The sequence below is a fragment of the Stegastes partitus genome, unplaced genomic scaffold (genome assembly GCF_000690725.1).
Source record: "Stegastes partitus isolate 25-593 unplaced genomic scaffold, Stegastes_partitus-1.0.2 Scaffold500, whole genome shotgun sequence".
NCBI lineage: Eukaryota > Metazoa > Chordata > Actinopteri > Pomacentridae > Stegastes > Stegastes partitus.
This window is the reverse complement of record NW_007578231.1, coordinates 383,761-408,154: the sequence shown is the minus strand read 5'-3', so window position 1 is coordinate 408,154 and position 24,394 is coordinate 383,761. Positions and strand designations below refer to the sequence as shown.

At 44.6% G+C, this 24,394-nt stretch overlaps 1 protein-coding gene across 1 annotated transcript in view; it reads right to left on the bottom strand.

Moving 5' to 3' along the window:
- Positions 1-24,394, bottom strand: part of tenm1 (teneurin transmembrane protein 1) — a 188,147-nt gene that overhangs the window by 3,369 nt on the left and 160,384 nt on the right. Inside the window, exons 23-36 of the mRNA XM_008287438.1 lie at positions 21,466-21,549; positions 20,825-21,019; positions 16,065-16,152; positions 14,334-14,530; positions 12,867-13,180; positions 12,038-12,210; positions 9,940-10,184; positions 9,009-9,302; positions 7,534-7,778; positions 6,790-6,932; positions 4,041-4,252; positions 2,982-3,283; positions 1,483-2,189; positions 677-819 (exon numbers count right to left, since the gene is read on the bottom strand). Coding sequence (XP_008285660.1) covers positions 677-819; positions 1,483-2,189; positions 2,982-3,283; positions 4,041-4,252; positions 6,790-6,932; positions 7,534-7,778; positions 9,009-9,302; positions 9,940-10,184; positions 12,038-12,210; positions 12,867-13,180; positions 14,334-14,530; positions 16,065-16,152; positions 20,825-21,019; positions 21,466-21,549 — 3,342 coding nt within the window. The remainder of the gene's footprint in view (positions 1-676; positions 820-1,482; positions 2,190-2,981; positions 3,284-4,040; positions 4,253-6,789; positions 6,933-7,533; positions 7,779-9,008; positions 9,303-9,939; positions 10,185-12,037; positions 12,211-12,866; positions 13,181-14,333; positions 14,531-16,064; positions 16,153-20,824; positions 21,020-21,465; positions 21,550-24,394) is intronic.

Sequence of the window (24,394 nt, the reverse complement as noted above, 5' to 3'; positions counted from 1 at the left end):
TCACTTTTAAATCTGGTTTTGTGTGATGTGTGGGGTGGGCAGTCAGTTGCGCCATAACATTAAAACCAGCTGCTTAATATGATGTATTTTGTCACCAAAAGAGGCTTGACCTTACGAGACACTGACTCTGAAGGTGTTCCGTGACAAGACCTTAGCAGCAGAACACCGTCGCCATGAAAGGGTGCACGTGCTCTGCAATAACGTTTAGGCAGGTGTCTAAGGAATGCCAGGACTCAAGGCTTCCCTGCAGAACATTACTCAGAGCATCTCACTGCATCCACCGGCCTGCATTCCTCCTATAATGCATCCTGCTGTCATCTCTTCTCCAGGTAAGCGATGCACACTCATGATGTAAAAGAAAATGTCATTTATCAGACCAGGCCGCCTTCTCTCCTAATTTTGAAGGTTTTCAGCGACTTGTGCGACAGTAACTCTTCTGTTAGATCGGACCAGACGGGTCGGCCTTCACTCCTCCTGCACACCAGCTTCTACTTCTTTGGTGGTCGACGTACCAGGAACACTCCCTGAGACCTGCTGTTCTGCTGACCGTTTACTTTATGCTAATGTTTCCCACCCCTGTTGTCAAAAAGTAAGAGATGGCAAAAGAATTCCCACAGAGACACAAAGTTAGTGCCTGGAATGAGTTAGCAGAGATTTGTAAGAGCAAAACTCTCACCTTGCTGGAGTCCCAGTCTTGTGTCTTGGTCTGGGTCTTCATCAGTTCGTATGTTTGTTCCATTCTGCCCACTTCAGGCTTTGGGAAACCAGGGACAACATTATGAAGCTGGAAGCCAAATAGCTGCAGCCAGCTACCGATGTCTGGACACACACACGTGTACAGAAAAAGAGAACATTGCACGGAGGGGAAAAAAAAAAAAAAAAGTTAGAATATAATGTGTATACTGTGAGGCAAACAAAAAGTCATAAGGCCAGGGAAACAACACCTTGCACAGGAAATCACACAATATATGAGGATAATGCGAGCCAGAGACGGGTCGGCCGGTGTTTCCCTCGCAAACAGATTCCTTCTGTAATAAACAATCCTGCTGCAGGAAAACGTGACAGGCCAAATGAATGTTCCATTAACCAGAAGGACATACGCCCCCACCAACATCCTGTATTCATCTTCTACTCTGCTATTCCATCTCTTTCCCTCGCTTGAGTTTCTATTTTGTCTCTCGGGGAAACAGTATGTTCTTGACAGACAGAGGGAACAAAACACAACAGCCTGTGTTAAAAAAAACAATGCGATCAGAGGCATGGCTGTCCTTTTCTGCTGGCGGTACATTCGATCTGTCACATCTTCTCTCTGCGACACAAACCTCACCTGTGGTTAGCTGTGTGACCCTTTCACTCACGCTTTATGTAGATGTTTCCGTTGTGCGTGGGAGTAGGTGTCACTGAGAGAGTATCTCAGTATCTGTCAATCAGCAGCTAATTCAGTGTTGATGTGGAAGCTAAATGTGTACGCGTGATGCCCACCTGTAGTAAACTGAGTCACCTCCTCCACCCTCCCGATGGGGCAGTTGTTCTTGAAGGCGTACAAATTAAACGGCTTCGGCTCCTTGCTCAGCTCCCCCCACAGCTCGTGATTCGGCGAAGTCCACCGTCCAGCCAGAGTGTCGTAGTCCCGCCTGCCCAAATGGACGAGCCGCGTGAGAGGATCGTACAAGCCTCCGTGGAAGCCGATGACGAGCTGGAAGTCGGGGTTGGTGTCCTGATAAACCTCCCCGTACGGGGTGTAGAGGATCTCTTTGACTAGTCGGCCCTTGCTGGAGAAAACCGCCCTCGGACTGCCCACGCTGTCGCAGGCCACGTAGTACTCCTCCCCGCTGCTCAGCTCCATGGCGATGAGGTGGCCCTGAAGGTCGTAGTACAGCGACGTGATCAGATTGCTGCTGTGGTTGTACAGGTGGCTGACCCGCGTGGGGTGCGACAGGTCGGCGTAGAAGAACTGCAGCTGCTCGCCCTGGCTGCTCTTGGTGGCCACGCGCCGACCCAGTCCGTCGTAGCGGTACCACACCGAGCGCTCGGTCACGCGGTTGAAGACGCGGGTCAGCAGGCCGTTGGAGTTGTAGTCGAACAAGTCGTTGGCTCGCTGGCGCAGGAAGCCGTCGTCGTCCACGCTGTACTGTAACTCGCCGAGGTGTGTGATGCGGTCTCTCTGGTCGTAGCGCAGTGGCGTCAACCTGGGATTAGACCAAAAACACCAGGTTAGCTTAGCATTTGGCTAACTGATGTCACTAGTTTGGTTGTTTAGTAAAGTTTTTAACATGCTAAACATTTAACATTCTGATGATGCTAGATGAAAGTTAAAGGAGTCATATTATGTTTGTTGATAGTGTTTGTTGTTTTTGAGCATAATTATGTTGCCCAAGTGTGTCCAGAGATCTACAAAATATAAGGGAAACCATCCTCTCATTGCTTTCCTTTCTCCACAGATCAGGAAACGTGTCTCTGAACAAACCAATCAGATGGCAGCCAGTTGTGATGTCACAACAGGATAAACACCACCCTCACAGGGCTAAAACTTTATGGAAGGATTACCATAGAGCAGAGTGTCGAGCTGAAATTTGAGATACACATTCTGGGGACATGTAAGATTTAAACTAACTTCTTTAAAAGTGGTGCAAAGTGGGACCTTTAAGGGATCACTGAAGCCAATACGAGTCAATTTCACAGCAACGGTTTTGACTCTAAGTGACAAATACTAACTCGCTGTCAGAGGATCACCAATGTCAGGAGCATTTATCATGTGGGGACCAAGATTGTGTAAAATTCTGTGTCAATCTAATCGATTGTTTGTACACTGTTGTGAAATTTTGTGTGTCTTTAAGTGGTGGATCGACTGTACACAGATGGACGCTGTCATCCCTTGAGACATGTTGCAAGCAAGGTTAAAGACAGGGTAATAAATATTGTTTTGATTTGATAATAGCGCACAGTCATCTGCGAAATGTGGCCTATAGGTACTGACTTACCTGGCACTGGTCCCATGGCTGAGCAGATTAATGTTCCCGTTGAGGTCATAGCTGTAACGCCACTGAGGCCGCTCGTTGACTGATGCGCTCTGCAGCTGGCTGTCTGCGTCGTACTCGTAAGTGTAGCGGGTCACGTTGTTGTCCACGCCAACCCTGATGTCGCAGGTGGTGGTGCGTCCTGCAGAGTCGTACTGAATGGTCATCCAGTAGGCGATAGATTTAAGGATCTCGTACTGGACCTCCACCACCTGTCCGTAGGAGTTGAACACCTTGGTGTGCTTCATCAGATGGGTGGTGATCACCTGGACGCCCAAACGAAATGAGGACACACGCAGCATGAGATCTGATCATTTAAGTCAGTAATTCATCTTTTTTGGCTATTTAAGGACGATGGAACTAACCGCAAATGCAAAACAGGCATAAAGTTGTCACCTGATGTATCTAATTCTATCTAATGCTAAACACTAGGTTGAAAAACAAGACTTTCAGTTGCTGTTTGGGGCTTGGTTGGGTTTGTCAGGCTACCTAAAGATGGAGTCTGTGATTTAAGTAGCATTAGGTTAGCATATTCAGATAGCAATGAACTGAAACTGAACTGAATTGAACGTGCAAAAGTGTGAAAGTGCACAGATCATACTGGAATAGTGTCCAAGCCACTTTTCTTTGCTCCCCTTTTAAAGAGCCAGCACTGCGTATTGACAGTGGATTTTTTCACCATACGTTCAGAATGGACAGCTAATGGACTGTGGGGAGGTATTCACTGAGCTTGACAAACAGTGCATTGGATCAGTATGGCGTACTCCACCTTTAAGTAGAAACAACTGCTTGTTGGTGGAAACTGAGTTGATTATAAAAGTACGTCAAACAGTAAAGGCCTTAAAACCAAAAAAAAAAGAGACATTAAAATGCACCATTAAGCTGAGATGAATTTGATTATAATTATCAGAATGCTTGACGTTCAATCAGCTGTTTATTTCAAAACATTGATTAGTTCAGCTTTAACACAACATTAAAGCTCCCACTGGGTATCATTATATGTTTAAGTTAGCAGTTGCGTACCTGGTTGAGGTCATAGAAGATGACGCTGAACTTGCCAAACTGCTCGACCCGTCCCGACACGTCGACGTAACGGTACAGATCGATGGGCAGAGGCGTCTCGTTGATGACCGCCTGCATGCTGGTGACCCTGAAGTTGTTGTAGCTGTAGTCAAACCTGGCGTTGACCAAACCTTCTTCGCTGAAGCGGAAGATTTGCCGACTGGTGAGCGGACCTACGCAGAGGAATCAGAGTGGATGACGAAAACCCGCCGGCGTTGCTTCAAAACCCACGCTTTGCACGTGCGCACATCGCCCTCACAACCGGCCGTCGCGCTGCCCGTACAAGCCCGCCTAATTAATTCACATCAAGGCCTAATTCAACATCATTAACACAGACACACGTAGTGCAATTCATTCAATCTTAACTATCCCCACACCTCTATGGCATTTCCAGTGGTGACCTTTAATATGGAGAGATAATGAAATCTAAAGACAATAGCCATGATGGGCCAATGTGCTCCTTAATGTCAGAACATCAACTTTAACAACACCATTCATCACCTCTGCTGCTCGCGACTAACGCTCGTCCTCCATTTGGAAAAAAAAAAAGGCCTGCTAATGAAACACCATTATGCTGCTATTTGAGATGACTCTGATTGCAGTTAGGATGACTAAGTGTCTAGCTTTGGAGACTGTAGAGAGCTGGATCAGCATTACATCTTCTATTTTTATTTTCTGTGGAATGTTGATTCTAAACCTGCGCTAATGGGAAAATGGCAGAAGAGAGAAAGAGAGACACAGCGAGGTGGAGGCTTTTCTGCAGCCCTGGGGAACTTGCAGTCTGTTCGTCTCGCTTCTCTAGCTGTCACTTCCCCAAGCTGTCATCTTTCCTTCTTCTTTTCTGTTCCTTTTCCTCCCTCGCCTACCTCTCTGTATCCCTGTCTCTCTCTCTCTCTTTCTTTTTTTCTTTTTTTTTTTGGTGCCTTACTTTTCCTTGTCTCCTCTCAAGGGACAATTACCACTATCTCTTCTCTCTCCAAGGCTCCGTTTGTTCTGCTGAAATGAGATCAGTTAAAGGAAGGTGAGAGTCTATTCACAGTGAGGGCAAAGCGATAAACACACACACACACACAGCTGCGCCTCGCAGATTAGTGACACCTGATCATGGCGAGCCAATCGTGAAGCCACGTGAAGTGAAGCAGCCGCAGAGATGAGAGCCCTCTCCACGACCCTGAGCAGTCTCTGTAACTTCAGGGAATTGCTGAACTGTATCAACAATAGCGGTATCCGAACACGCTGTATCTGCTGCTGTCATGGCTAAAGGCTCCTGTTGATGGTCATGCTATTGGCTTAATAGTACCGCCATTTATGAAGTACGGTGTCTTTCCAACTAATTTACCATATCACCAGTGGCTGTTAAGTGATTGTGGAGCTATATTTCATAGTCGCAGCTCCGATTTCATGATTTCCTGTCTCTCACAGACATAGATGAGTGCAAACATGTAGGCAGAAAAGTGTTAACATGCAGGCTTGCAACAAAAAACCTTGTATATCCACACCTAGCTCACCGCATATTAACTTGTATTCATGCATTCACTTGTTTACTTTGATGCCGAAGTGTGGAGGAGAAAGAATGGCTCGGAGCCCAGGGGGTGGTCTTGTATTTACAGCTGTGGTAGACCACAGTCTCTTCCACTCGAGCACGCTCAGCCCTATTCACATTTCTAAGTGTGGCTGCATCAGTCTCAGATGAAATAGCGCTATGTCTGACTCAAAGTCAGACTACAGAGTCTGATGAGGCTCACGAAATCCGGCTCAGGGTGCATTCCTGTTACAGTAAAGGTGCTTTGATTTTTGCTCACAAGAACGTTTGTGATCAGAGCGGCTGCTTTGAAATGATCCATTCTAAACCTCTGAAACCCCAAAACCTGCCAGCAAGTTATCTTTAAAATATTGCCAAAATGACTCCAGCTATTGGAGCCAGAAACTGTAAAAAACGGAGAAATTTATTGGATTTTCAATTTTCAAATGGTCCTTGAAGTAATCATGTGAGAAAAATGCTGCCATCGAGAAAATCAAACCAAAGCTAAGGTTGAAGCTGTGCTATTCAGTCAAAGTTCCACCAGAAATGAACCATTTTCTCCGACCAGATTCTGTAAAACATAAAAAAAACTCTTTACTTTGCAGCACATCTGAGCGACTCAGCTACGACGAGCAGCCACTTGACAGAGATTCAAGGATTTTTCAGCTGAACCGGGTTGAACTGCAGACTGTGTTTATGCAGAACAGAAAGGAGACAAGTCTGCAAACAAATAAAAATGTAAGTCGTAAAATATCTCTGTATCTATACAGTCACCATTTCTCCCCTCTAGGATCGGTAATATCTGTGGGCACTTGGAAAAATGTTGAACATATTGATTCTAGGTTTTACATTTTGTCTGTGAAATGAATCATCAAAAAAAAAAAAGTTCTTTTTTTGTGGTTTATGACGCTATAATTTTGCCATCCTGCACAAAAGACATTGGTGAGGTCTTTCTGCTTCTCGCCATGGTTGCACTGTTTCCATAGAAGTGAAAGACTTCACTTTGCAATGAAAAATGAGCCCACAGTGAGTAAAAATGAGACAAGAGAATGAGGAAAAAAAAAACCCACCCTGAAACCGCTCAGGGTTCTGGGGGTTAAGATGACTTTGTGCACAGTGTAAATATTTAAAATTTGTGGCTGCCGGCTGTTTAGCTCTTATTCGCTGTGAGTCCATGTGTATATGCACCTGTCTGCCTGTATCGAATGGAGCTTATGAAGCCGTTATGGGTGAGATGAATGGTCTTGACGGTGCCAGAAGCTTCGTCGTAAGTGAAGGTCACCAGGGTGGAGTCGTAAACCACCTCCGAGAGCCGCGCCGCTGATGTATACCTTCAAAAGGAAGAAAAAGACCAGAACAAGGGGAAAAAAAATATTACAATTCATAGAATAGATGAAAAATATGTATAGCATTTGACTACAGTGGAATACATTTGATCTTCAACACGAGTAAACACGCTACAGCGCATGAATAATACAAAGATCCCTTGGGCCACTGAGGAACAAGTTGCATCGTCCTTTAATATTTCATCAAAATCCGACCAGGTGCCGTGGCAGTTATGGCCTTTCAGATCTGGAAAATGGGACCATTTATTATAGCATCCTCATCGAGCCAATGAGTATTAAAAATGTTAAATGCCAGAACACTGCCTGAATCAGTCCTCCAACTTTCATCAAAATCAGATCAGTGGTGTCTGACATGGTATGATGATAAAAAATTTGACCTTTAATCATCGCTCCCATTAGTCCGATCGGTGTAATTTGTAAGGACAGCTGGGTGTGTGCAGCGCGCTCGGAGTCAGCTAGACTTGGTGTAATTGGGGCTTTTAAAATTTAAAGATTAGCCTTTAATTATGGCGCCTTCATCAAGCCAATCAGTGTTTTTACACGAGGAAGATGCATAATGCCTTCATCAGAATCAGCGCCGCCGTACCTGTAGATGACACTACGGCCGGTTCCCAAGTACTGAGTCCTCATGAGCCGCCCGTCCAGGGTGTAGTCCTGCATGAAGGAGGCCTGGCTGTCAGGAGGGGTGTATATGTTCCTGTAGTAGCCGATGGACAGCAGCGACTGCAGGACGTGCTTCACCATGCTGGGCATCGTCACGGCGACCAGACGGTCCGTTTGGTCGTATTCGAAGACGTAGCGGCGCTGGCTGTGCAGCAGCAGCATAATGGACTGTAAGAACGCAGACGGGAGAGGTACGATTGTGTAACTCGGCGGTTTCATTTCTTTGTATCAGTCGGATTTTCTGTTTCGTTCTTCTTTTATTTTCCCAATGGTGAAAACTTTGCACCATTGAAACGTCTGCTCTTCAGAAACGACCTTGATTTCAGTTTGAGGATCATTTCCGTGATTCATTGAAAGCTCTTTTAATTCTTAAACATACATGTCAATAAAGAAAAGCGAGAAGGAGAAGAAAAAAGAAAAAAAACACGCTTTGGCGCTCTGGGTTTTTCAGACAGCAGCTATTTTGTTGACTGCAGTTTCTTTTCCTTCCCTGACAGGCTTTAAAAATCTGCCATCCTGCAGCTATTTGAAATGTTTCAACTGCAGTAAAATAATGTTCTATTTAGCTGTAAGGTGAGATATTAATGCATTAATATTACATGCAGGTGTTATTAATTTCTTGATGGTTCTGTAATATAAGCTCATTTACACTCTAATTTTGTCTTAGACCAAACCTTGACACTAAATATATTTCAGGCTGAGTATCATTTCATTAAATATTTCAGTTAATTTCAAAGACGGAAATTATACCTTCTGGTAGCTTTCAACTTTGTCACACATCGCTTTTCTTTTTTTTTTTTAACTAAAAATTACAGGCACTGTACATTACTTGTAGCCATTTGTCAAAGCAAGACGAGTGTTTACTATAAACCCTCTTCGAGGAAGGCGGTTTCTTTTTCAGCACCCTGTGAAAATCAAGTTACAGAGCCTTGAAGCTTGCTTCGGTTACGCAATCCATCACACAGAACACACTGTCTGATTTCACTGCTTCCACAGCTCCGTATTATTTCTAGTCATGCAGATGTATATATATATATATCTCCCTCTGCACACAGATGTTCATAATTTGGTAAAAAACAAAAGGAAACCATGTCAAATAGAGGGAAAACACAATAAAAATAAGCTTGGTAATTCTCGACTGTGCAGGGTTTTTTATTTTGCTTTCACTTTGCTACTTTCGTTTCCCACAACAGAAGTGCTTTTCATGCTTTTAGTCTGAGATTTGGTTTCAGACAGCTGCAATAACCCCTAAAGCATGAAACAAAGGTAGAGCGGATGCGTTAGATTTCTGCAAACAGCAAAGACAAAAATAAACAGCACTGAAGCCAACAAACAAATCCCAGCATCAGACACTCCTCAAACCGTCTCGCACGTCCTCCTTGAGCAACTTTTTCTCACTCTGTCTGCGTATGTGTAGCTCCAGATCTTGCCGTTGACCCAGGCTCTGGACACCACCCTGTCGTTCTCGTACTCCAGCCGCTCGGCCCATTCTCCCCTGTGGATGGCCGACAGCAGGCCCCCGCCCGAGTAGCTGATGTTGACCTCGGTGTACTTGCTGCTCGGCGACCACTTGACGGGCCGGCCCAGCGGGTCGTACTGGATGTGGAGGGTGAACTTCCTGTGGTCGTCGTAGATCTTCCCAACTCTGGTGCTCTGGTCGAAGTCTATGGACAGCAGGTTCCTGTTATGAGCCTGAAAAGAAAATCAGCAAAATGTCAGGCAGATAGAGGAGAACAAAATAAAACCTTTTTTAATTTTACTGCTTTATAATCATCATAAATTCTGAATGAAGCCACGGGCAAATATAAATGAAGTGGCATGTCTGAGAGAAGCTGAGATTTCATTAGTTTAGATAAATTAATTGTGACATTTAGAGCAAACCGGGCCTGCATAATAACAATAAATTGCCTTGTGAACAAGTGGAGAACCGAGTCCTGGGGACTGCTAATTAATTAGTGCACATCAGATAAAATGTCCTTTTCTTATGAAATATTCTGTTTGTACTTTCTGTGCCAAGGCAGAAGGGAAGAAGGTGTTGCAGCGTGTGATTTGTGGAAAGTACAGCGGGCAGGTTGCGAGTCATTTGACCTATCAGCTCTCTACGGTGACGTCATCAATCACTCAAAACATCCAACATGTTGTGTAACACTAACTTGAAGCACTGACATTTTCTTTTCACCGGGTGTAAAGGTCAGATTGCACAACTTTTTGTGGCTGAGGTGATGATTTGATCTATTCACACGTTTGGCTGTTGATGGGGTGTTTTTATGTAGAGCTGGATCTTAAACGCCCGGGCTGTTTCTTTATCTTTCCATCGCAGAAGAGTTACCCTGAGCCTGCGTTCGTAGGTGCTGTAGTTGGTCTTGCTCTGCTCCTTCCTCTGCCTCCACTCGATCAGGCTGGGAGCGTGGTCCCCGGGCAGGCTGATGTTGCAGCGGCTGGCCGTGGGGCTGACTCCTCCCCCGACGCCTCCGGGGATGAGGGGCTCGGTGCTCAGCGACAGCTCCATCCCGCTCGCCAGCGACACGAGGAACGAGCCGTCGGCGCTGACTCTGTACGAGCTCTGAGCGTGGTCTGGGGGGGGGGAGGGAAAGAAAAGGGGGTCGACCGTTTGTCACACACACCCAAACACAGCCACGCGAAAACCACACATGCACACAAGTTGTGCAGCAACAGATGAAAAAAAAGTGTGAAAAAAAACATCAAGTCGCCGTCTCTCAAAAAGCAGCCTTGAAGAGAGAAAAAAAATAAATAAATCAATGAGATACAGCGGCAGCAGACTGCATGAATGCCGCGTCTGGCTCTTTGTGCGTGCGCGTTTTGTTTCAATTAATTGCTTAAATCACTGCAACATTAGCGGCTGTACGGCGGCAGCTATTATATCTTTAGAAAACCTAATCTATTCAAAAAAAGAGACCATGGGAGGAAGAGATGGACAGATAATGAGAGGAAGAGACTGAGACAAAGGAGGTGGTAAAGGATGGGAGGGGTGCTTGGCCATGACAGTTTCTCTCACACGTTGCAGAAGAGTGTCTCAGAAGGTATTTCTTTCATATCACTCTGAGTAATATTTCATACAGAATCCGCGCTTGTCGATATAACTTCTAAAACACAATGAGTCCAAAAAAAAAAAAAAAAGGTAGGAAAAATAATCATAAAACTATATTTTAATCATAAAACTTAACGCAGCTAATAAACTGGATAGTAACTCTCTTCCCTTGCTCTGCTATAAAACCTCTTTTCTGTACATATGGTTATTGTTGCCTCAGAGGCAGTCAGTGAATTTGTGGGTGGTGGAGGTAAAGGGCCACTCTAAAATAGGAGGAGGTGTTGGGGTTTGGGTTGGTGGTGGTGGTGGTGGTGGTGGGGCAGGGGGGTCATCAGGACAGGAAGGAGGAGGAGGCTTTGGAGGGTCGAAGGGTGAGCATCCGGCAACTGGGAGGTTAGCCATGGTACTGGGGATGGAACGGAGGCTTTTTGGGGGGAGGGACGAGGGGTTTTGCAACTTCCACCCGATGNTTCAACTTTTTCCCTGGCAGCTCTGTCACACTGTAGCGGCAGTGCACGTGGCGGCGAGCGCGCACGAGCAGCAGCGCATTGTGTGTGTGTTGGAGCAGCTTTTTCCCTCCCTGCAGTCCTGTCATTGTGACAACTGCTAAAGCAATTAAAGGGATGACATGGAAGAAACTGCTCCCATGAGTGGCTTCTCCACTCCACTCTCATTTTCTCCTCTTCTCATCTCCGGCCGTCTTTTTCCATTTTTTCTTTTCTTTTTTTTTTCCTCTTCCTCCTCCTTCCCCTCGCAGTCGTTAAGACATTTCACAAGTCAGTCGGATCTGTCTCCTTTTTTTTGTGGGTGTTTTGAATAAAAAAAAATAAATAAATCACACTTTTTTTTACTGCCCAATAGTTATGTAAAGAGGTCATATCAGATCCATATGTGAATTATTTATAGAAAAATGGGATAACTCTTGTTCCAAAGCTGCGAATCTCTATACATCCAGTGCAGCGGCGGAAGATGGAGACAAAAAAAATAAGTCGCAGCATCTGACCTGAGCAGAATAACTGCCACGTTATTGCAGTTTGACAGTCATAAATGTTTAAACATCACCATAACCCGACGCTCCGGCCCTGCTTATACATCTGTGTATATCGTCTATAGTTTAGAGGCCCCCCCAGATGAGTCATAAATGGCCTTGTGGCCCACTTGTGGTGAACTAGATGGAGGCAGATGCATGATGGTGTTGCTACAATCTTTCCTGCGCGTCAGCCGGTAAACGCATGAGGGCAATGCGGTTGTGTGCTCCCGTGCTTGGCTCTGCTGTGTGTTGTCTGCAGCTTTACCGGTGCTCAAACTGAACTGTGAGGAATAATAATAGAAAAAAATAAAATAAAAGAATGACACGCAACCCGCCGCGGCGCTGTACCTTGTCTGAACGTGTAGATGGTGTCGCTTGCAGACAAGTTGGTGCTGGTGACAAAGTTCTCGCGGTTGGATGCTTCAACCTCTACACGAGACCAGCGCTCCAGGTTGCCGTGGAAACCGCTCACCTCACCCGTGGGTAAGGTGATGTTGGTCACTCGACCCTCGCCGTTGTACCTTGGAGAATAAACACAGGGATGATGACGTGCGAGCGCAAACGCACTCTCGCGCAGATAACTGTCGCTCGCAGACAAATGAACGCGGCCCAACACACACACACACCTACACACACACACACACATATGCATTCCCACTAGCCCTCTGTTCTCCCCCACCTTCATACACCAACACTGGCACCAGAGTAAGTGTCAGCCATGATTTATATGTGTAATTATCCAGCTGTGGAATTTGAGACAGAGACCGGCTTGGCAGTGGTGAATAATTCAGACAGATGTGTTTTTAGTGTGTGTGCTATATGTGCAATGCCAAACATGTATGTGATTCCAAGTGTTGCAGGGACGTCCTTCAGCTAATCAGTCACTTAAGCAAAGACTTGGAAGAAAAAGGGGGAGAAAAAAAAGAAAAGAAAAAAGAAAGTCTCCCTGCAGCTTTCGGTAGCGTTGGTGATGCAGGAGCTACCACCAGATGGCACTCACATTTCACACCGCTGACGTAAGCTCTGTCACATTAATACACAGCCACATTCATGCAATGCGATACCCACACAAACATTCACAGTCGGGCAACAAAAGCATAAATAAAACAGAGAATCGGAGAAGGAAAGAAAGGGCAGGAAGAGAAAAAAAAACAAAATGAGAGCTCAAAAAACTTACTCGTAAACAGTGGTCCAACTGTTCTCATCACTTTTGGTTGCTAGGAGACCTGTGTTGCCATGGTAAGTGATGTGGGCGATGTCGTGGCCTTGGGCTGACACCTTCCTTAGCGTTCCGCTGTTGCTAAGGGACAGCCAGTACACCTGTCCGCCAGGTAGCGCCAGCCACAGCGGCACTCCGTGAGCGTCCCTCCTCACCTGGATCCCTCGGCCGTCGCGACACATCAGGCCGGCCAGCTGGCCGTCGGTGCCGTAGGAGAAGTTGTACAGGTAGTGGCCGGTGATCAGGTGTTTGGTGTACATGTGGGAGCCATTCTGTCGCAGGGGGGAGGGGAGAAGGAAGAGGCGGCGTTCAGCATCGAGCTGCAGCGTGCTATTTGTAAATCTAGTTTTGTTTGAAAAGGCCCTCTGTGGTCTCGGTAAGTGCTCGCTAGTCTCAGACGTGTGGTTTAGTTGAGATGTAGAGCAAAGCCATCGCATGTCATGACCAACATACAAACAAAAGCCACTGCAGAAAAGGGACCAGAGGGTTTGTGGGTACTGCACCACAGAGATGTACTTCCTTGGAAAATGTGACAATGATGAGAAATATGAAATTAAGAACGAGCTACATGACAATAAACAGAATCTGTTAGTAGAGACACAGCATTTACTTTGCAGCAAGTTGAGAGACACCTCGCTGAATATGAGAATCACCTTCACATAGTTTATTATACATACTGCACACACACACTTACTGTTCCCCCCATTTTTTTGTCCATTTTCTTATTTCTTCTAATTTTTTTGATTCCATTTAATATATTTTTCTATTTTTCATTTTTTTGTGAACTATTTTGATGCACTGATAATAGCATAAGCCTGATATTCATGCCAATAAAGCAGAATGAATTGAATTTAGTGACCTCATTATTAAACAAAAACACTTCAAAACTTGCCTCAAAACTACACTGTAGCATCACAAGATGTTCAAAAAGTAATAAAATAAAATAAAACATGGAGACAAAAATATATCAACCTCAAATATGTCATCTGTTGTAGCTTTATTTACATACATATAGATGAAGAAACGTGTGATGAACTATCGGATGATGCAAACCTCCATCATTCAACATTATTAGCACAACAGTTTGTAATTTGAGGAATACTATGTTTCAGATGAGATATGCTAAACTTGTTCCACATGAGTCTTGTTATTAAACTTCTGGTAGTTTGCTTCCCAACTAGGTAGCTGCTGGTTGTAAATAATAATAACAACTAATCTCTAGTTTGTGTTGGTCAACCTACTGCCATTCAGTCATGCGTAATTCATTGTAAAGTTATGAAGTTTAAACTAGTTCTAGCACAATAATGGCACCAACACAAAGGCCGTGTCCTTATTCTGACCTTAGCGCAGATGCAGCGCTGTGGTTTCCACATACTTTAAATACAATTATGCGTGTTTTAAAGACAGAGCGTAGGCATTGTGTACCTGGCTGAAGAGATAAAGCTCCTGGTCCAGTGGGGAGCTGATCTCCACCAGTCCGGCCGGGCTGGGCTGAGGCTGGTTGGGGCTGACGGCTCTGATCCGGATGTTGCCCAGATCAGCAATATAGAGGGTGCCGTTGGGGGCCACGGCCAGAGAGGAGGGGGCCTTGAGGCGAGCGTCTCGAGCGTAGCCTCCGTCTCCTGATAAGAATAAACAAGAACGCATTATTTCGGCTCTTTATCGAGGAAACAGCCTCGCGGAAGGCAGTCGTGGACGCACCGAGTAGTTAAAAAAAATAAAAAATCATTCTTTAGCGTGAGAGAGAAATCGCAACGGTCGCACACGAGGTTTGCAAAACACGAAGACCCCATGGTGCCGCTTAAACGGTTATCAGTTTGGCTCAGGACTCGGACTTGTTGGGAGCTTCCCAAAGGAGTGGATATGACCACCTTGATAGTGACCTCCGCCTTATCAGACGGTGGTAGTAGGTGACTGAATGCATCCAGATGTCTTTGGTAGCGCAGCGGGATAATAGCCGGGTGAAGCCCTTTAGATGCTGTCAGCAGTAGGCCCCGGGGCCTCTGATGGGTCTGTACAGACAGCAGGGTGGCAGTTTATCTCCTGACAGCATGCACATTTACGCGTGTATGTTTTTGTGCAAGCGTGTGTGTGTTTGTGTGTGTGGGGTTGTGTGTTCATGTCCATTTGTATATGTGACTGCGTGCTCACACACGTGTGCATGTTCAAAGACACTGTGTGAGTGTTTACGGTGGAGGGATGGAAACGGAAAGCCTCTGAAGAGAGTAATCATCTGTTAACAGCAAGACATGATTGAAAATATGCAAAGTACAACCCAAGAAATAGGGATGGTTACAGCCCATTGGCTTGTGGCATGGGAGAGACACTTCCCTCCATTTTGAATAGAAAAGAGACTGATTTTTATGAGCAGAATTAAATGATAAAATCACATCCTCTGACACTTACAATGAAAGCATGGCCTAACTGTCAAAGGAACATCTGCTTATTTGTTTGGTCCTTTCCTTCTCGCCTTTATTACATTTCAGGTGCCCCTCCATGATACACCACCCGGTTAAAACGTTCAGCGGCTAGAAGGGAGCTTTTTTCTTCCACCAGCTGTAATTTGAATGGATTTGAAAGGTTTCTCGCGAGCTGGTTTCCACTGAAATTTAGCTGGAGGTTTCTGCAAAGAAGGAGCCTCCCCGTGAATACAAATACAAATACGTCGGCCTGTACGTACACACTTGCTATAGACACACATGCATCCACACACTTACCTCTCCACCGTGGCTTTAAACACACTCTGTTCTTTCCTTTATATGTTTATAATTTCCATGAATGTCATTATCATTATTTGTATTATTTTTCCAAGGGCAGCTCTTCTTTAACACTCCGTCTGATTTAATACATTTCAACAGAGAAGGAAACAGTGCAGAAGACAGACAAGAATGCTCTCAACTCTCAAGCTCGTGCTAATAAAATTATTGGCCAGCAGGGACACGCAGTCAGCAAGATTTACTCACTCGATATGGAGACACACTGACTGTCATGTGAGCTTTAAAACGCTTTGGTTTCCTCGACATCCGAGGCGGGCCAAGTATGATATGTGTTGTTGGCGCGATAATCCCATTAGGCATAATGTAATACATTACTTAATACTTTCACAACAAGTGTGTGTGTGTGTGTGTGTGTGTGTACTCGTGCCTGTTGACCCACCGGAGAAGCAGTCGCAGTTGGGGTCTATCTTACAATCGCAGTCCGTGGGGGCTCCAGAGATAACCGATATCTCCCCGTTGGTGGACACCTGTGGAGTTTTCAAAAAAGAAAAAAGAAACGTCACAAACCGCTGCAGGGGATCGTCGTCTAACAGGAGATAATGCTTTTGTTATGTGTCGTCTCTCCCACAAACAAGATAATGACGGCATTTCATAAAACGCCGAAAACGCAGATCATTGATATTAAAATAAAAGGAAAACGACGTATTTGGCCGTTACCTCAACCGAAAAATATCTCAGATGATATCTCCGATGCTGAAGATTTGTCTTTTCTCTCGGATGCATGAGGACGTTCTCTGTCTGGCCTAAATGTGGTTTCGTCGACTGACAACATTGAACCTCGCTCTCCAAACAAATTAAACTGATTGTCCTGACGGGGACATGAAGGTGAAAACTGCTTCACCGGCAGCTTGATTTTGATGAATCTTGGGAGGATGATGCCTCTTAACAGGCCCGAGAGGTGCGCGCGTTGTTGGAGGTTAATTGGGAAAGATAGTATGTTTGATTTAGATTTTATATAAACTTTATTATCCCTCAGGGGAAGCTCATTTGAGGTGTGTTGTTGTAAAGCTGTTTATTTGTTCCCTGACTGAGAGGAGAAGACTGGAGCACTCGTGTGTCTATAAGGTGTCTCTAAAGCTCAATAATAAATGTTGGATGTGTTACCTGTTTGTCTGCAAAAAGTGCAAAAACAAGGTGAAGATTTAATGCTGCTGGTACCAGGAGTTTTTAACCTTTGGACAGAGCCAGGGTAGCTGTTTCCCTCCCCGGATTCCAGTCTTTCTGCTAAGCTAACCAGCTGCTGGCTGTAGCTTCATAATTAATTTACACATAAGAGAGTACCATCGATCTTCTCATCTAACTCAGCTCCAAAAGTGAATAAGCGGATTTCCCCCAAAACGTTGAAGCATTTCTCGAAAATCTGTATTTATCAGGCGTCTCAGGGTGGGAAAAAGTCTCCGCATGAAGCCCTAATTTTGGAGTTTCATCACCTTGACCCAGGAAAACGCTCGTATGTCCTCTAGGATTCTGCCGCAGAGCTGTCCTAATCAGTTTTTGTGTCCCCAGCAGGGGGGACAGCGGGAGGGAGAAAAAATAAAATAAAAAAAAGCACACAGAGGTGGTGAAAAAATAAAAAAAGAACAGGCCCTTTAATTTAAAATAATGACAAAGTTCTTCACCATTCGATAAACGCTCCATCTTCAAAAACTACACCCGCTGCACTGAAAACAAGTTCTGGCAATTTGCCCCTAATTGGAAACAAACAAACAACGGCCACAACGGAGCTAATTTGGGATGTAATGATTATGATTTTAATGCACCTCAAAGCTCCAATAATTTGCATATTCAATAAGTTTGCTGGCGCTGCGCAGGATTAAAACCAAATTTCAACATGTAATGGTTATGCAAGTGTTGTCCTTGATGTTCTGGCCAAATGTTCCGGGACGCGATGGACGGATGGTGTCTGGAGCACGGGAACACACCCCAGGGCAGCGCCAAAGCTTCGTCTGAATTCCAACCACAGCACGTTCGCATTTAATCGTGCTTGTTATACAGAAAAAAAAAAACTGGTTAAACAGTACAAGATGCAGCAGGTGTCAGCAATTTAAGACGAGACGTTGCACCTAATTTGTGTGTCATTTCCTATCTGTTTAAAATATACCGTCAGGTGTACCTTTGTGCGTCTAGTTTGTCTTACGAGCGCCACGATGTTCCGCGTTTAATTTAGTTTTTCTTCAGCATCACACTGCGTTCGCATCAGGCTGACTGGTTTTTGAACGCGCTGATTGCACGTCGGAAACCGCGGAGAGAAAAATCTCAACACATTATAATCACACATCTCAAAGCACATCATCATTAATTTTATTTCACGGTTCAGTGTCATGAAACGGTGTCACTCGCGCTCAGACTCGTACTTGTTGCAGACTGACTGTAGGAACCTTCATAAATCTTGACAGGTGGATTTTCTTTTCTTTTAGTTTGACTTTCTGTCTGAATGATCCCTGAGACGCTTGATAAATATAGTCCAAGAAAAGCCCAATGTAAGATAGGTGTGACAAATAGGGTAAAAAAAAAAAAAAAAAAGACATTTGCCCTATTCAATATGACTGGCTGGTCCCCATCAAAAAGGCATCTGAGACATTTTATGTTCCTGTCTGCCTCCACATGGACCCAGCATGGTGCTGCAGACCACAAAGGGACTATTGATTGAGTCCAGCAGGCAGCATCTTTGTGATGTTGGAGTCAAAATGCTGCGGTCCTCTGATAGCATGCTGCTAGCTAATGGAGCTAATGGGCGAAACATTTCTTTCTTTCTTTTTTCCGAACATGAAAACACATTCTTGGACTGTTTTTTTTTTTTTTTTTGAATGCATCAGAGTTCTTCTAAGTTCACGTATAAGAAACAGAATCCGCCTCGCCGCTCAGCATCTGTTTTTGCAAACAACCTGGCCGCCGTGGGGCTTGTCATGCAACAAGTGTGAGGGTAAATTAGTGTCACAGGGCCAGATGGATCGCTGGTGTCAACTCCAGCTGAGTTGTTTTTTCCTGTTGTCATTGTTTGCCAGAGATATAAAAGACGTTCCTGCGCGGGCTCCGGCATTGTGATCATTCACAGAGGCTTTTAGACATCAGCGCTGAATCTAGCAGGAGGCGCACAGCTGCAGGTATTGGATGGTGCAGCGGAATATAATACAATCTACATGACCAGTGGACGGTAGCGACCTTGTCTCCACAAAACTATCTTCCTATTCAACTAAAGTGCATTCTCTATCATGTTTTGACGGACACATATTTTCTCCCGATAAGACAACAGTAGAAAACGCTTCCTCAATCAAAGAGCTGCACTGGGATCGGAATCCAAATCTTGCGGGAACCACTGGTTTTAACTTTGCTGCGGGCGGAAAGCAGGCGATCAAAAAAAATACACTCTCGATCCTGGGATTTATCAGAACCAGAAGGATGCAGTCAACAAATGAAGTCGAAAATAAGATTAAAGCGGGTTTTTACAAAACTAAAGCAAAGCATTTTGGACAAATTCTCAGTTGCTACTGACAAAGACGGAAAAGAATCAGACTTTGCTGCAACAATTATGCAAAGCGTTGGTACACAACAGGCACAAATCTGCCACCTCTGGGTTGAAGCGACACCTGCTCCGTTCTCCCGAGTAAGCTCTCCTTCAAAGATAAAGAACTTCTTCCTGCACATACTAAACAACGATGTACTTGCTGCTCAGGAATAACTAATTCTTATGAATGTCATTATAATTTTGCTCTGTCATTACAGGAAGATTTATTTATTCGTGCTACAGAGGAGAACAAGGCGTCTTCCCAGTTGGTCGGGACACAAAACCAGTGGAACTCCACCCTGTGTAGGTGTGAGAGGTCAGAACGTTTGTGGGTGCAGGTGGGAGCGGTTGGTAAAGGTCAGGGATCTACCCCACAGTCCACATCAGGAGGATGAAAGGGTTGGTGGCATCAGTCCAGCTCTGGACTTTCACCCACGAGACTTGGGTTTGTGTCCTGTGTGGGACCACTGACCTTAGACTTCATTTTCAATTCGCTTTTTGGTTTGGTTTGGGCACCAAAAGTACTTGGTGAAGAATATATCATAGTTTGAGTACAAATTTTCAATATGTTTTTGAAGCTTCTCCTTCGTTTAAAGGGTGATAAGTTCCACCTCATCTATGAAATGACTGGTCGGCTAAAAAGCAACAGTTGGAAAGCGATACAATAAATGACGAAGATATGTCAATGACCGTAATTTTCAGGCTATTGAGCGCACCCAGGAACTTTAAAAAGAAAAGCAAAATTGTACATAAATAGGCCGCATTTGTCTATAAGTCGCATGTGTCCACGTTGTAACATGAGATATTTACACAGAAAGACTTTTTTAAAAACTTTTAATTAAATACGTACCGGTAACATACACAACTAAATGCTTTTTTCCGAACAGTGCCTGTAACACGGCTGGTTAAAAACAATTAAAACTACAGTCGCCTACCAGGACAAGTCATTGATCGCTATCTTCATCTTCCTCCTCAACCCATGAATTACTGTGAGACTGGGTTGGTCTAATGGGGAAAAAACGTGGCCCTGACATGAAAGATAATTCCAGTTGAAATGTACTGGTTTGAAATTCGTGGAAATTCGAATTTCCCATTTTTTCGTGTCCCTGGAAGTATGTGGCTATTTCATGAATTGACTGGGTTGTCCTCCTGATCACTAAAACCACTAAAGTCGTCTTCTTCAGTGTCAGAATTGAACAGCCTCAGAAATACTTCGTCACACACTTCCTCAGTCTCTCTTTCGTTGTCGTTTCCGTCACTTTCGGCTCGAGGCAAATTCATAAAAATCATAAAAACCCATAAATTAGTCGCATCATTGTTTAAGCCGCAGTGTTCAAAGCGTGTGAAAAAACTAGCGGCTTTTAGTTCGGCAATTACGGCAGCTATATTTGTGATCTTGGAGGAAAGATGTTGCCCTCAAAACATAAGTGAGAATGCAGTTAAGGTGTGTAAGACTGCACTTTTTGCAGTACAGGACTCAATTCATTGTATAGAGTAATGTATTAGCAAACTAGATGACTACATCTTTTGGAACTTTAGCACAAGTAAACAAAAAATGACATAAGCAGCACTTCAACGTACGAGTTTGATGCTGCCCCCCGAACCCCAATCAGAACCGTAACATGTATAGTGACCTGTTGGATGCGGTTGATTCGCCTCTCATCAGTCTCGGCGATGAACAGCGTCCCCAGATGGGACAAGGCGATGGCCTTGGCGGCCTCCAGGGTGGCGCGCACCGCCGCCCGGCTCACCAGGTGGTGGTCGATCCCCGGAACCTGGCAGTGGATGGGACGTCCCGCCACGATGCGCACCTGGAGGTTCTCGGACACCTGAAGAAATAAACTACAATTTATTATCCGTGTAAAGGAAACGGCAGAATGTCAACAGTTACATCAGCTCAACAGAATCAGACAACAAAAGCCGGAGTTGATCCGGCGCTTCAGACGAGCCCGCCTCATCTACTGACTCATTAAGTTTTTACAAGATGCTCAAACGGGCAATTCATTAATTTTGGAGAATACGTTGAGTGACATTTTCTTAAAAACAACTCCCGCAGAGAGCTGTGATAACGTGTTATTTTTTTTTTAACAAGGTGCTGCTTTTGCTTTCTTTCATGTTCGCTGCCTCACTCACTCTAAAAGCACCTGAAGTGACAGCACTGCAATTTGTGAGAAATATTTTATTACTCCCTTCCTCCACTGTATAATGCTAGAAAAGTGACGAATAATAAACAGAATTCATCCCGTTTGCATGTATTTAAAAATTGTTTCTCTACCTGGAGGACGATGTTGTTGTCCAGGATGTAGAGGGAGTTGTCCAGGGGGTTGATGGCCAGATCCGTCGGCCACTCCAGACGGACCTGCAGAGGGAAACGCGAGCAAACACTGTACATGTAGTTACTGTATTTCCATCAAAAGTGAGACCAAAAGAGCACAGGAAGCCTCGGCGGTGATTGCCTACAAGTGTCAGTTCCAGGTGATACACATAATATCGCCTTAATAACATAGTATTAGGCCTCCTGACCCTCCCTGCTCATGCAAAGGTCGGCGGCGGGCAGGGAGCCTTCCCCGTGTTTATTCAAGACTCACAGGCAGCTCGCTTCGGCATTGTTCCAAATGTCATCCAATAACCGTGATCGCTGCCTGCTCAAATAGCACACCCTGTCCGCTAACACCGTGGGGGTCAAAGCCAGACAAACCTACGCCGGCGCACGAGCCACCCACATCAGCGTCCATCTTTCACAAACACACAAACACTGCGAGCTGCGTGGAGACGAGGCAGTGCGTCTGAGGGATCAGGTGATTGATGACTCCGAGGATGGATTGGTAAATAAATGGATCATGGTAAATTGCCACTGACATGTCCAATTATAGGCTCTGTCAAATGAGAGAGAGAAGAGGGTTCACTCCGAAACCCCATTTTAAGAGGTAGAGAGATTCATCAAGCGGGACTCGTCGTGTCCCTCGCCAAAGAGGACATGCATCAAATCCCTCCCGCTCATGATATTGAACTCTGCGGTGATGACAGACAATCACTTCTAGAAGTTTAGTTTACCTACACGCAGAACTGGGCCTGCGGAATTAAAAGTCAAGCTGAAATCAAAATTAATTGCCTCACGCATTAACGAGTATATAATTCCTTGCGTTTGTTTATGCCTCGTGTGTTTACTTCATAAAATGTGTCACCAACACTTGTAATTCCCTTTTTGTTTTCGCAGCCATGGCACTCTTGTGCATTCACTGCCGGTTTGAGAAGTGCAATGTCTGCGTAGGAGGACAGCAGTGGAGGCAGAAATAGTCCGAGTCCTGCATTCAGAATTTTACTTGAGTACAAAAGTACAAAAATACCCAAAATATTCTTCTGCTATCAAAAATAAGCCGATCAGCCGCCGCCGGGCGAAGTGAATGACATTTAGAACGTTACGATGAAATGGGTAACCTTGCGTCCTGTGGATTCTACTTTGACGTGTACCACCAACCCAGCACACCCCCGTCTCTGGCAGGATAATGAAGCCACAGTGAAATACAGGCTCGAGGAACACAGCCAAGAGCCCGAGGCATTGATCTGGCCTCCGATCTCCCTCAGTCCCAATCAGATCCAGCATTGCTGGGATAAAACGAGCTCAATTCATGGAGGCCCAACCCCACAACGAACAAGAACCGAAGGATCTGCTGCCAATATCTCAATGCTAGGGGTCCCTTATCCAAATCCAGAGCTGTGTTGGCTGGACCTGCACAATATTAGGAAGGTGGTCTAACTGCTGTAGCTGATGATTATTTACATATTTCCTGGTCGTGCTAGATTATCATGAGTGAGGCATTAAGTCAGACGCAACAGTTTGATGTTGTTATATATCATTTATATATATATTGTTGGTATCTATAATAAAGCACCATATTTTACTGCAGCATTGCTGATTTTATGAGTAACTGATGACTACATGTGTCTGCTAAATGTAGAAGACTAAAAACTACAGTGTTTCTCTCCGAACTTCGGCAGAGTCGGAGTACCACACAAATCATAAACGCAGTAAGTCAAAATTATGCTTAAGTACAGTACTTGAATATATTTGGCACCAGCTGGAGAGATGATGTTCTTAGCTGTTGATTGGTACCATCTGTGGTTTTAGGATTCTGTATGTTACTGCGTGACTCCATATGTTCGACTGCTTCGTCTCGGTTCATTTTAGTTCACATCACAGGGTAACGTGTGGACGGCTGCGGTTTTGGGGCTACCGGTTGCAGCAGATTCGAAAGAAAGACTTAAAACAGTAGCCGGCTGCCCTGTGCGGGCGTGCATGAACTGCAGATGACTCAGCAGGTGGCGTTAACAGACAGTAAAGGGAGAGTGAATCAGTTCTAGTGGTAGTAAGCTAAACTACAGAGTTTGCACATTCTTAGTGGAAGCCGGGAAGCACAGCTTGCTGCTTTCCAGGTGGGAATTTAACTTGAATGTGGACAAAATGCTACAATATTTAAGACCTGACATCCGATGCCTTGTGCTATTGTGAAAAAGAAGAAAGAAAACTCTTGCATCTATGCAGTACAGCTACAACACCGCTGTGGTTTATACTTCCTTCACCCTCTGAACTACCAGATCCGCTGGCAGGTGTGAGAGGCATGTTGTTCTTAGAAAATGTTCAGAATTACACAATATATCAGAGACATAGCTACTGTGAAACAAAAAGAATCACAAGATTGTTTCTGTTGCCCTTGAACAACTCATTTGTGACTGACTCTACTGTTGGGAAAATGAATCAAATCTAAGACTGAAGTTATGATATTTTGTCAGTATTCAATTTATCATCACATTATTCTACATTCCTTATTAAAAAACGGCCTAAAATAAGCATTTGCTATAACCAGATTTGTTAAAATTTTTTTTTAAATGTTCTGTCTCAGCTACAACCAACAGTCATGTGACAAAAAAAAAAAATTAAGGACTTTTACAGAGCAGAGTAACAAGTATTGAAACATTAAAAAAAAACTGGAAGTAGTGAAATATTTATAGTTTGTAGGATCACCATTTATTTTTTCTGTTTTTGGGAAGATTTTGCACATGTTAATTCCATAGACTGTATAAAAGATGGACGTAGCAACCGGCCCCGAAAAATGAAGCCAACCTGGAAGTGTCAAAAACCTGCAGTATCACTACGTCCACTAGCTGCTGGCTCCAAAAAGTCCTGGCTCCCATAGACTTGAATT